This window comes from Oncorhynchus masou, chromosome 23 (assembly GCF_036934945.1).
Source record: "Oncorhynchus masou masou isolate Uvic2021 chromosome 23, UVic_Omas_1.1, whole genome shotgun sequence".
Classification (NCBI taxonomy): Eukaryota; Metazoa; Chordata; class Actinopteri; order Salmoniformes; family Salmonidae; genus Oncorhynchus; species Oncorhynchus masou.
Window position 1 is genome coordinate 19936626 of NC_088234.1, and position 12571 is coordinate 19949196.

General features: G+C 42.3%; 2 protein-coding genes across 5 annotated transcripts in view; one reads left to right on the forward strand and one right to left on the reverse strand.

The window, feature by feature from the left end:
- Positions 1-10497, reverse strand: part of LOC135510518 (GRB10-interacting GYF protein 1-like) — a 32307-nt gene extending 21810 nt beyond the window's left edge. Inside the window, exons 1-4 of one of the 3 annotated variants that reach the window (XR_010451129.1) lie at positions 10089-10497; positions 6134-6692; positions 5884-5947; positions 5151-5280 (exon numbers count right to left, since the gene is read on the reverse strand). Coding sequence is in view for 1 of the 3 variants with exons in the window: in XM_064931519.1 (XP_064787591.1) it covers positions 5151-5280; positions 5884-5918 (165 nt within the window). In the remaining 2 variants the exon portion in view is untranslated. Of the gene's footprint in view, positions 1-5150; positions 5281-5883; positions 5948-6133; positions 6696-10088 lie in introns of all 3 variants that reach the window. The other 2 variants (XR_010451128.1, XM_064931519.1) reach the window with 2 other exon arrangements.
- LOC135510519 (ribonuclease P protein subunit p20-like) lies at positions 9769-12455 on the forward strand. Of its 2 annotated transcripts, none has more exons than XM_064931520.1 (2): positions 9769-9924; positions 11306-12455. In XM_064931520.1, exons 1-2 carry the CDS (start codon positions 9922-9924, stop codon positions 11810-11812), a joined length of 510 nt encoding a protein of 169 aa, XP_064787592.1. In that variant the 5' UTR covers positions 9769-9921; the 3' UTR covers positions 11813-12455. The 2 variants fall into 2 exon arrangements, with proteins under 2 accessions (XP_064787592.1, XP_064787594.1); XM_064931522.1 differs by lacking the exon at positions 9769-9924 and adding an exon at positions 10803-10891.
- The last annotated feature ends 116 nt before the right edge of the window (positions 12456-12571 follow it).

Below are 12571 nucleotides of genomic sequence, written 5' to 3' on the forward strand. Positions count from 1 at the left end.
TAGCAGAAGTAGTAGCAGCAGTAGAGATAGTAGCAGAAGTAGTAGCAGCAGTAGTAGAGATAGTAGCAGAAGTAGTAGCAGCAGTAGTAGAGATAGTAGCAGAAGTAGTAGCAGCAGTAGTAGAGATAGTAGCAGAAGTAGTAGCAGTAGTAGAGATAGTAGCAGAAGTAGTAGCAGCAGTAGTAGAGATAGTAGCAGAAGTAGTAGCAGCAGTAGTAGAGATAGTAGCAGAAGTAGTAGCAGCAGTAGAAGTAGTAGCAGAAGTAGTAGCAGCAGTAGAAGTAGTAGCAGAGGTAGTAGCAGAAGTAGAGGTAGTAGCAGAAGTAGAGGTAGTAGCAGAAGTAGAGGTAGTAGCAGAAGTAGTAGCAGTAGTCGCAGCAGTAGAAGTAGTAGCAGTAGTCGAGGAAGTAGTAGCAGTAGTCGAGGTAGTAGCAGCAGCAGCAGTAGAGGTAGTAGCAGCAGCAGTAGAGGTAGTAGCAGCAGTAGAGATAGTAGCAGAAGTAGTAGCAGCAGTAGAGGTAGTAGCAGAAGTAGTAGCAGCAGTAGAGGTAGTAAAGGTAGTAGCAGAAGTAGTAGCAGCAGTAGCAGCAGTAGAAGTAGAGGTAGTAGCAGGAGTAGAGGTAGTACCAGTAGTAGTAGCAGCAGTAGAGGTAGTAGCAGAAGTAGAAGTAGTAGCAGGAGTAGAGGTAGTAGCAGGAGTAGAGATAGTAGCAGTAGTAGCGGTAGTAGCAGGAGTAGAGATAGTAGCAGTAGAAGAAGTAGTAGCGGCAGTAGAAGAAGTAGTAGCAGCAGTAGTAGAGGAAGTAGCAGCAGTAGTAGAGGAAGTAGCAGCAGTAGTAGAGGAAGTAGCAGCAGTAGTAGAAGTAGCAGCAGTAGTAGAAGTAGCAGCAGTAGTAGAAGTAGCAGCATCAGAAGTAGCAGCAGCAGTAGGGGAAAAAGAAGATACACCAGATAGGTGCAGTGAAATGTGTTGTTTTACAGGGCCAGCCATAGTAATACAACACCCTGGTGTTCATTTGGATTAAGTACCTTGCTCAAGGGCACATCGACAAAATGTTCACCTTGTTGGCTCAAGTATTCGAACCAGCTACCTTTTGGTTACTGACTGAATGCTATAACTGCTAAGTTACCTGACACCCTAATAGCAGTAGTAGAAACCGCAGCAACAGCAGTAGTATAGGTAGCAGCAACAGCAGTAGCTGCATTAGCAATAGCAGCAGTAGTAGCAGCAATACTGCAACACAAGCAGCAGTAGTAGTAGAAGCAACATTCGAACCGGCTACCTTCGGTTACTTGTCCAACGCTCTAAGCGCTAAGCTAATAGTAGTAGTAGCAACAGCAGAAACAGCAGTAGTAGTATTTTGGTATTCCATTAGGATTCCCATTAGCGGTTTCAAAAGCAGCAGCTACTCTTCCTGGGGTCCACACAAAACATGACATAATACAGAACATTAATAGATAAGAACAGCTCAAGGACAAAACTACATAACATTTTTTAAAGGCACACGTAGCCTACATACCAATGCATACAAACTATCTAGGTCAAATAGGGGAATATGCGCTGTGTGGTGAGGTGTAGTAGCAACAGTAGTAAAAAAGTAGGAGTAGCAATAGCAGTAGTAGTACTACTAGTAGTAGAAGCAGTAGTAGTAGTAGAAACAACATTCGAACCAGCTACCTTTCGGTTTCTGGTCCAACGCTCTAACTGCTAAGCTAACTGACACACTAATAATAATTACAGTAGTAGTAGTAGTAGCACCACCAACTGCAGTAGTAGCAGTAGCAGAAGCAACAGCAGTAGTAGTAGCAGCAGTAATAGTAGAAAAGTAGTAGCAGCAACAGCAGCAGCAATAGTAGAAAAGTAGTAGCAGCAACAGTAGTAATAGTAGAAAAGAAGTAGCAGCAGAAACAGCAGCAGAAACAGCAGCAGTAGTAGTAGAAAAGTAGTAGTAGCAACGGCAGCAGCAGTAGTAATATTAGAAAAGTAGTAGCAGCAACAGCAGCAGCAGTAGTAATAGTAGAAAAGTAGTAGCAGCAGAAACAGCAGCAGTAGTAGTAGAAAAGTAGTAGTATCAACAGTAGTAGTAATAGTAGAAAAGTAGTAGTAGCAACAGCAGCAGTAGTAATAGTAGAAAAGTAGTAGCAGCAACAGCGGCAGTAGTAGTAATAGTAGGAAAGTAGTAGCAGCAACAGCAGCAGTAGTAGTAATAGTAGGAAAGTAGTAGCAGCAACAGCAGTAGTAGTAATAGTAGGAAAGTAGTAGCAGCAACAGCAGTAGTAGTAATAGTAGGAAAGTAGTAGCAGCAACAGCAGCAGTAGTAGTAATAGTAGGAAAGTAGTAGCAGCAACAGCAGCAGTAGTAGTAATAGTAGGAAAGTAGTAGCAGCAGCAGCAGCAGTAGTAGTAATAGTAGGAAAGTAGTAGCAGCAACAGCAGCAGTAGTAGTAATAATAGTAGGAAAGTAGTAGCAGCAACAGCAGCAGTAATAGTAGAAAAGTAGTAGTAGTAGAAAAGTAGTAGCAGCAGTAGTAGTAGCAGCAGCAACAGCGGCAGTAGTAGTAATAGTAGGAAAGTAGTAGCAGCAACAGCAGCAACAGCAGCAGTAATAGTAGAAAAGTAGTAGTAGTAGAAAAGTAGTAGTAGTAGAAAAGTAGTAGCAGCAGTAGTAGTAATAGTAGGAAAGTAGTAGCAGCAACAGCAGCAGTAGTAGTAATAATAGTAGGAAAGTAGTAGCAGCAACAGCAGCAGTAATAGTAGAAAAGTAGTAGTAGTAGAAAAGTAGTAGCAGCAGTAGTAGTAGCAGCAGCAACAGCGGCAGTAGTAGTAATAGTAGGAAAGTAGTAGCAGCAACAGCAGCAGCAGTAGTAGTAGTAATAGTAGAAAATTACCGAACGGTACTTTATCTAAATGGGTGGCATCCCTAAGTCTAAATATTCTTGTTACATTGCACAACCTTCAATGTATGTCATAATTACGTAAAATTCTGGCAGTCTACTCTGACTCTACGTGCAATGAACGCAAGAGAAATGACAATTTCACCTGGTTAATATATTGCCTGCTAAACTGGATTAGTAGTTATAAAATTAAAAAATAAATCATAATCACTAGTTATAACTACTAATCCTGTTACGCAAATGCAGAAGAAGCCAAGGTAAATTGCTAGCTAGCATTAAACTTATCTTATATAAAAAATAATTAAGTAGTAGCCTCAGCAGCAGCAGTAATAAGAGTAGTAGTGGTAGCAACAGTAGTAGCAGCAACAACAAGAGTAGTAGTAGCAACAGCAGTAGTAGCAATAGTAGCAACAGCAACAACAAGAGTAGTAGTCGGAGCAACAGTAGTAGTAGCAACAATAGTAGCAGTAGTAGCAACAGTAGTAGTAGCAATAGTAGCAACAGCAAGAGTAGTAGTCGTAGCAACAGTAGTAGCACTAGCAGCAACAACAAGAGTAGTAGTAGCAACAGTAGTAGTAGCAACGGTAGTAGTAGCAACAGTAGTAGCACTAGCAGCAACAAGAGTAATAGTAGCAACAGTAGTAGTAGCAACAGTAGTAGTAGCAACAGTAGTAGCAGCTGCAGCAGCATCAAGAGTAGTAGTAGTAGCAACAGTAGTAGTAACAGCAGTAGCAGCAGCAACAAAAACAAGAGTAGTAGTAGTAGCAAGAGTAGTAGTAGTAGCAAGAGTAGTAGTAGTAGCAAGAGTAGTAGTAGTAGCAACAGTAGTAGTAGTAGCAGCAACAGTAGTAGTAGTAGCAGCAACAGTAGTAGTAGTAGCAGCAACAACAAGAGTAGTAGCAGCAACAAGAGTAGTAGTAGTTGCAAGAGTAGTAGTAGTAGTAGCAACAATAGTAGTAGTAGCAGCAACAGTAGTAGTAGCAGCAACAGTAGTAGTAGCAGCAACAGTAGTAGCAGCAGTAGCATCAACAACAGTAGTAATAGCAGCAACAGTAGCAACAACAAGAGTAGTAGTAGCAACAGTAGTAGTAGTAGGGATGAAACTACTACTGAAATTTTAATTATCATTAAAACCGTGTTTGATTGCCACGGTTTAAACTCACGGTGTAAACTGTCCAGCATCAACCAAAGTTAGCAACAGCCTGATGCAGGCGCAGCATGTAACGTGGGTTTTGTTTTGTGTAAAAACATGGTGGAAGGCAGTGACAGCACTCTGGAGATTGTTCAGCCTTCTAAGAGGACCAAATCTAAAGTGTGGTCGTATTTTGGGTTTTACAAGAGTGCTGAGGGAAACTTAGAACGAAGATGGTCACCCTGTCTGCCGAACATGCAACAACAAAATCGCTGCAAAAGGAGGCAACCACCACCCACTACATTATAGCAAATGCAAGATAAGTTAACTTTTAGCTCACTGCATGATGTGGTTTGTCAGTCTAACTTGCTAATAGCTTGTCAATAATGTAAACTGAAGCTTTCAGTGTTAACTACACTTGTAAAAGCTGTATGTGTCGTGTGTCTGCAGACTCTATTCACTCATTGCACACGATAACACGTTATGTAGTTTAGTCACCCAACCAACATATTTTGTTCATTTAAAATCCATCAAGACGTCGACTTGGTCGTAAAAGTGTTCCAACAGGAGAAACACTATACAAGACCCCTGTAGTTATGTCAATTGTTGGGCTCATTACAATTACTATCACTGTCTTAAGACTCATTTGTATTTATGGAAATTGTGCATGCGGTCATTGCATATACTCAAATGCAACCCAGAAGACTGTGTGTGTGTGTGAGTGAATAATAATAAATGATAATGTAACAACACCAATAATAATAATAATACATTTGCTTTTCCCTTCTTTACAGAGTGCAGCAGGCAAACCCAGTCTACAGTTGTGACACAGGCACTCGAGGAAGCATTTAAAAGGCAGGCTGCTTATGCACCCACATCAAAAAAATGCTCAAGTCCTCACTGCAGTCCTTTCCTAATAAATTGCAAAGGACATGATACCATTTCATCTCTAAGCAGCAGCAGCAGTAGCAACAGCCACAGCAGCCGCAGCAGCCGCAGTAGCAGCAGCAGCCGCAGTAGCAGTAGCCGCAGCAGCAGTAGCCGCAGCAGCCGCAGACTTCATCTTGACCTTTGTAACCACCCATTTCATAAGACTGAGCACCGTGTGGCTTCCTCCTGCTCACCTTGTTCTCTTTGATATAAAGTGCTAACATCTCCTCTCGGCCGTAGCGATACTCGGCCAGCTTGTACTTTGGCATGGCGGGGGAAGGAGGGGGGGACGTCACACTCCCCCCACTGGATAGTGCACGGAGCCTGGAGGGTGGGGGGGGGGGGAGACAGTTAACACACATTCACACTTAGATTACATCACAACTCTCTTCTTGGCAAACACCACAAACGTATATTAGTAACCTTATTTACAATCTGAGCATTTAATTGAAGAATGTCTTGAAACGGGTTAGATTCTGCTGTCACAAACAATAGCTCTATTTACAAACTTTCAGCATACAAAGCCACCACACCATATCCAGCCAGTACTTTTGAAGAAAGGGGAAGGAAAGTGGAAAAAGGCATCAAAAGTGTGTGTGCGCCGCTGCATGCAAACGTTATGGAGGTGGGAGGAGTGAACTGGTGGTTGGCGGAGCACCAAGATGCACACGGCACAGCAGCCAGCAGTCCATTAGAGGTGACCAGCCACTGGCCGCCTACCAATCCAAGGCCTATTCCTCCCTCTCGCCTCACATTAATCTCTACACAAACATTTACTGAAGGCTCAGCACCCAGGAGAGGAGAGGAATTGGACAGAATAGAAGGAGAAGAAGAGGACGAGGAGGGTAAGGGCAGGAGTCCCGATCAACAATGGTAAGGACGGAGTAGCAAGAGCGGTGAGAGAGGAAGAGAAGTAGAATGAGTTACCATTCGGGGCCGAAGTTAAGTGTCTCAGCAGTCATATTCCCTACGTCTTTACAGAGCTGAGTATCTGGAGAAAAGTGCAAGAAAAGAATGCATCTGTCAGTGACACACCAACTAACACACAGCATGCATGCTTGGTCGCACCGACAAACACGTGTGCACACACGCATACAGGCAGTATAACCACACCAACAAGGCATAGCATTTTCCAGACATGGACACCCCCCCCCACACAAACGCACTTTGCTCTTACCCTGTCCAGAAGAGCGGACCAGGCTGGATCAGGCTAGGACTGGCTTAGTTAGGCTTAGGTGAGAAGGCTGAGTGGTGCTTATTTTGCTGTGATCACAGAGCTCCCCAAAACACACAGAGATAAAGAATAGCTGCCTGTTTCAAGTGTGTATAGGGGATAGAGTGCTGGTTCGGGTAAGAGAACAGTTTGGAAGAAGCCTCTGCTCACAGCCGAAAAAATAGCAGTACAAATTAAAAAAACAAGAACAAAGAAATTGGAATAAACTGTCGAGTCAATAACGACGAAACAAACAAAATAAAACACTGTCAATAGTAACAATAATGGTTGGACGACAACAGCAGTAATATCACACTTAAAAAAATAAAGATCCTTCTCGATTTAAATCTAAACGTAGGGAAGAAAACAGGCTGCTGGAACAGCTGCCAGGAACAGACGCGACTCTCTCCCTCCTCCTCTCCCTCTCTTCTCGCCTTCTGTCGTTCTCTCTCCAACTGAAACGTGGCTTGACCGAGACTCTCCAGGTGAGGACACCTTTGATTCCTGACCACCTCCCTTCAAACTGCTGCAAAACAAGAAAGAAGTGAAACAAGAAAAAGAAAGAAGTAAATAATAGCAAGTGCTGTTACTCTCTCATTATCTATGCATAGTCACTTTAATAACTCTACCCACATGCACAAATTACCTCAATTACCTCAACACCGATTCCCCCCCCCACTATTGTTATTTACTGATGCTCTTTAATAATTTGTTATTCTTATCTCTTACTATTTGGGGGGTATTTTCTTGAAACTGCATTGTTAGTTAAGGGCTTGTAAGTAAGCATTTCACTGTAAGGCCTACCTGTTGTATGGATTCTTGTTTTGCCTTACAACCAGTGCTGCACCAATATGGCATTGTTGTTCAATATCCGATATTTTCCTTGCCAAAAAACATGACACCGATAAACGATATTTAAAAATGTTGCAGCCTTTTAAGCATTCGAGTAAAGTTAAATAGTTAACACACATGGCCGCAGCGGTCTTAGGCACTGCATCTCAGTGCAAGAGGCGTCACTACAGTCCCTGGTTCGAATCCAGGCTGTATCACATCCGGCCATGATTGGGAGTCCCATAGGGCGGCACACAATTGGCCCAGCGTCGCCCAGGTTTGGCCATCATTGTAAATAAGAATTTGTTCTTAAATGACTTGCCTAGTTAAATAAAGGTTACACACACTGACCAAAATGTTATTTTGTCTGCATTTACGTATCTCCCCATTACCAGTAAAACATAATCGAACCCTATTTCTTTCACTTACTTGATGTGCTGTTTAGTTGTTCATTTGTTCAATCGTTTCATTCTCAACCAGGATTTCTATGGAACGCCGTTTGGTTCTTTGCATGTCAAAATATACTATTTAACACTATTTGACGTGTCAAATAAGCTTGCTGACCAATCAGGACCTGAATGACTGCACGTCACATGATAATTTAAACACGTTCATACATTTTGAACATAGTTATTACACATTGATTACACTATCACTCGTATTTCATAAGTCACAACGATTCGTCGATACGTATGCTATGATGCTGGTATATTTGTCTCACGCACCTACAGTGCTGGTCATTAAATAAAAGCTAGCTAGCTTATGGATGCAAACAATGTTCTTCCCCAAAAACACAGCAAAAATTACATCTGTTTCAGGACCTATAGTTAGCTAGCTAGATGTCATCCTCTTATTTTAATCATGGTAGTCGGACCCATCTATGTGAAGCTGGCCACAATAAGGATTAGCCACAATAGTGGACTTTGCGGCTAGCCTACAAAATAAAAGTATTCCATAATTATACAATTTGTATTCATTCGCATCACTGTCAATGACATTGAAAGCAAACAGCAAATTCCACTATTGTGCCTAATCCTTATTGTGGCTAGCTTCACAACACATGACCCGGTCCGGTCGAGCCTCACAAGCCAGATGAAGCTCGCTGGCTGCTTATGAACTGAAGTTCAATTTCAATAGGTGAACAACAAGTGGCAACCTAGCTAATACTTACTCACAAGGATTCCTAAATCATTGCAAAGAATAATGAAAATGACTGCAGTTTTTACTGGTCATTGTTTTCAGGCTGGTTGCAATGGTGCTAGCTAGGTACCAAGCTAAAGCAAGCTACCCCGGAAGTTGCGGTCAAACAAATGAGGCTCTATTACCAACGCAGTATTGTAAACACATAGTTCGTGGCTGGTGTTTGAGTGTTGATTGGTAAACTTCTTAAAGGATTTGGAATTTTCAGAATTTATTTTTTTGTATAATATGATAGCTACTGTACTCTAGCTCAAGAACATACTCACATCTAGGTACTTTCTGCAGGTGCAGGAGTTGTAGGCAAACTTGTGGAAAACGATGCACAGCTACTGTACACCCCAGCTACTGTACTCTGGCCTTCCACCCTGAGCATGCATCTGTGTTCCTTTGTGTATTTTTTTCCTCACACAAATTAATAATCAACAGGGCAAGACCTTTGCCGTCAATAATAACTAACTTAGTCAAAAGGGTTCCATTTTCACAGAAATTGAGCCCCAGCGACTAATACAATTATGATGTCACACTCTTACAAAAAAACCGGCACCAGTTGGAGACAGAACCTGAAAACACAATGCCAACAACAATATTCAAGGAACAGAATGCCAACCCCAGGCTTTGTGGTAAAAAACAGACAACCAACAGTCAGACACCTAGGCTATGGGCTTGTAGTGCTGTCCCCATAGAATTAGAATTCAGACTGTGCTAAACCCTCAGACTACGGCAATCTTATCAGGTGATTCTAATTTGATGGCTTCTCCTCTTCATAGAGATGCCCAGTTATGCATAGGTGGACTTTTGCACATGAACACAGAATCATATTAATTACTACACGCGCTTAATTACGTCGGTTTCGTTTTGAGCAGATTTCACCATGGGCTTTGATATGGGCACCTGACTAACGCCCAGGAGGCAGTCCGGTTCCAAATCGAATTTAATCAGCTTTCAGCCGATGCAAAATATGCCTACACGGCCACCCCGGCGAGATTAATCGAACCCCCTCACTGTTTGAGTTAAGAGGGCGCTCCACCCACACCGCGTTTGCCAGTTCAAGTCACGGACCGTATACTAGTGCCCCGCGGCTCAGAATAATCGAATCCGTCCAATATTAGCCTACAGTAAACAACATGGCCAACCGGTGTCCGATTGGTTGGTTCTGTAACGACAATTACCTAACAGGATTCCGGTGTTATTTTAAGCAAAATATAGTGATAATATCAGCTTGTTACTGCCTTTAATGTCAGATTATTTATAAATAGTTTTCCTTAAAGTTTAACCATTGTGGAAATTACTTGATTGAGTACTACAGTATCCCGCTTGTTTGGAATTCGAGTAGCAACTAGTTAGCTAACATTACCGGCGTTGTTGGGCCATGAAGTAACGCTAACAAGGCTCGAGTCAAAAACGCCATTTGAAAATGAACAGGACAATCGATTTTAGCTAAAATGTTAAATACCTGGGTAATTTATCAATGAACACTGATTAATCCAACTAATCATATTTAGATTACATAACATTTACAATGTGTATCTTTAGCCGTGTAAGGCCTTGGGTTTACATCCAAGGTTCAAATGACACGAGATATGGCGAAGAGGGGCGGAGTGCCCGCCGTGTGTTAATCGCGCTCCCCCCTCGCCAATCCGCCGCCCAAGCTACAACTAACGTTACCTCGCTGCTTGCTTTGGCCTTCAACAACCTGAGCAAAACAAACCAATAAAACAGCAATGGTAACCGATACACATTATACAACGGCTCGCTCACAGCTCTATCTTCTTAAACAAGAGAATTTAGCTAGGCATTCGACTTGTGTTTGCGTGTGCCCTCTCATATTTAAGTGATTTGCCAGTGGCTAGCAAACCAGCTAGCTGTGACAATAACAACCATAGCTTACCTTACTGAAGCAATGTTGATTATTTTTCAAATACGTTATTTTTGTGTACAATCTTCATTCATTCAATATTTTGTGAATGATTAAAAATATTGTATTTATTATTTCCCCCCTCCTACAGTCACTGCGTGTTGATGTCTTGTCGGCTCGCTACTCTTGTTGTTTGTGTTTTCAGAGAAAGATGGCCGTTCTATTCGCACCACGTGACTATACATTGACTTGCGTTACTAGTGGTTGTTGGCCAGTGTTTAGGTATATCGGTATACTACTTTAAGATTAATCACCCCGTTCGCACAACATGTATAACTTAGCATACACAGCATGTATAATTCTTAGCAATTTAGTTGAAGCTAATAATGTATATTTTGAGTGCTCGCAAGTGGTTGTAGTGGGTCTGTAATCGATCCACATACGAAAGACCGCACTGTGCGTAGCCTAGGAAGCCGACAGTGAGCGATAGATCTGCGGCACTATCCGCTGCCTAGGCTATACTCTGCACGTGTAATGTTTACATGGGGGACTGCGCCTGCAAGTTTGTAACAGATACTATCGCGGCGATTCTGTCGAACCATTTGATTTGAAAAGTCACTCTGGTCAGACTGCAACGTTGTTTTAATTTCTCGAGCAGTCAAAGGGTGGCGCAATATGACTTAAAATAATTCCTTGTTGGAGGAGAACGTTGTCATTATCATTTGATTACTTCCGGGGCACGTCTGTGTTTCCGGACGTTCATAGTCAGGTTGAAAGTCTCCATCCAGCAAGATAGAAAAAAACAAGAATAATTTGGTTGCAAACAGTAGTTGGAGGTACAGTCGGATTGCTTTCACTTTCTAATATTGTCAGAATGTTAACTAAATTAGTTTGGAGTGACACATTTTTGCAAAGAGAGTGTAGCGGCTAAATTACATTAAATTCTAATCTAGCTAGCCAGCTACCTAACTTTAAATCCATATAGACCTCCCCCCGGTAGTGGTATTTCATGACGTCAGTGGCATAACTATGTGTTCATTTATTTTTTATTTTGCTATTATATACATTATTTGAACCTAAAGTAGTATGGCTAAGCAGTATATGTGCTGTATGAAAGATGATTGTGTAGGCCGTCATTGTAAATCAGAATTTGTTCTTAAATGACTTGCCTAGTTAAATAAAGGATAACAATTTGTGTTGGTTGTCCATTCTTGTCATTGACATTTCCTGTTGTTTTTGCTTTACTGCAGTGCTCCATCTCACCCTTCCCTGTCTCTGACTCACTTGTAATGGCAGAACCACGCAGCCTTATCTCCGCCTCCATCCCCCAGACACCCCCTGGCATCATCATGCCCCCAGCCGACGGCAGCGGCACAGGGGTGATGATGGACCCTATAGAGTACACCCTACGCAAGCGTCTCCCCAGGAAGCTGCCCAAGTGCCGCAACGACGTGTACGTCAACATGAAGACAGACTTCCGGGCCCAGTTGGCCCGCTGCCAAAAGCTGCTCGAAGGAGGAGGCCAAGGAGAGATTCGTGTCCACGGTCTGGGCCTGGCCATCAACAGGGCCATCAACATTGCCCTGCAGCTCCAGGCCAGTAGCCAGGGGGCGCTACAGCTGGCAGCCAACACGTCCACAGTGGAGCTGCTGGACGATATGGAGCCTGAGGATCCTGACGAGGCGGGGGAACCCATGGCGCGCTCCCGGAATAACTCTGCTATTCATATCAAAGTGTTCTACCCAGACTCACAGTGACCCGAACCACAACTATCGTCCCTAGCTTGGATATGGCTAACTACCTCCATTGATGTGTTGTCTGTAATATCCTACTGATGGAGTCGAGTCATATCAGGGTTACACCTATTCCATCCACCTGCAGTGGCTGAGACTGATAGTGTTGTTTAGATGCAGGGATAATGATCTATCCACTATTGGAATCTCTTTCTCAGTTTTGTTACATATTTTGTCATGCATGATGTCAGTCAGAGCAGTGCATTTGTCGGTATCAAGAGTGTGTTGTTTCATGGCATCGTCATTTCCAGACAATCCCTTACTGCCTGAAACAAACTCCCATAGGAAATGGGACAGACCAGACTAAGACCAACTCATACAAGCTACAATACACCTGTTCCCCATGTGGGAATATGTTTAATCTCTGAAAAGGATGTGGATTTGAATCTTTCATTAAATGTATTTGTTACGTTTTTTGTTTCTTGTGGTAACACTGAATATTATTTGACCATGGGAAATAAGTAATACTTCAGTCATTTCTGGTCAAATTGAAGTTTACAAACTAAGTCTGGGCATGAGGCATGCCAATCATATGTTTTACCTACCGATTCCATACATTGAAATCTAGCTCTGTGGAAGATTCAATAAACGTTATTTTTTTATTTGACTTTGGCCACATTTTGTTTTTCAGTATTTGAACATGTATATACAGTATTTATTGTATATTTTCAATCTAGTTTTTTTTATGTGCCATAAAATAGATTGAGAATAGTACTGGTTTAT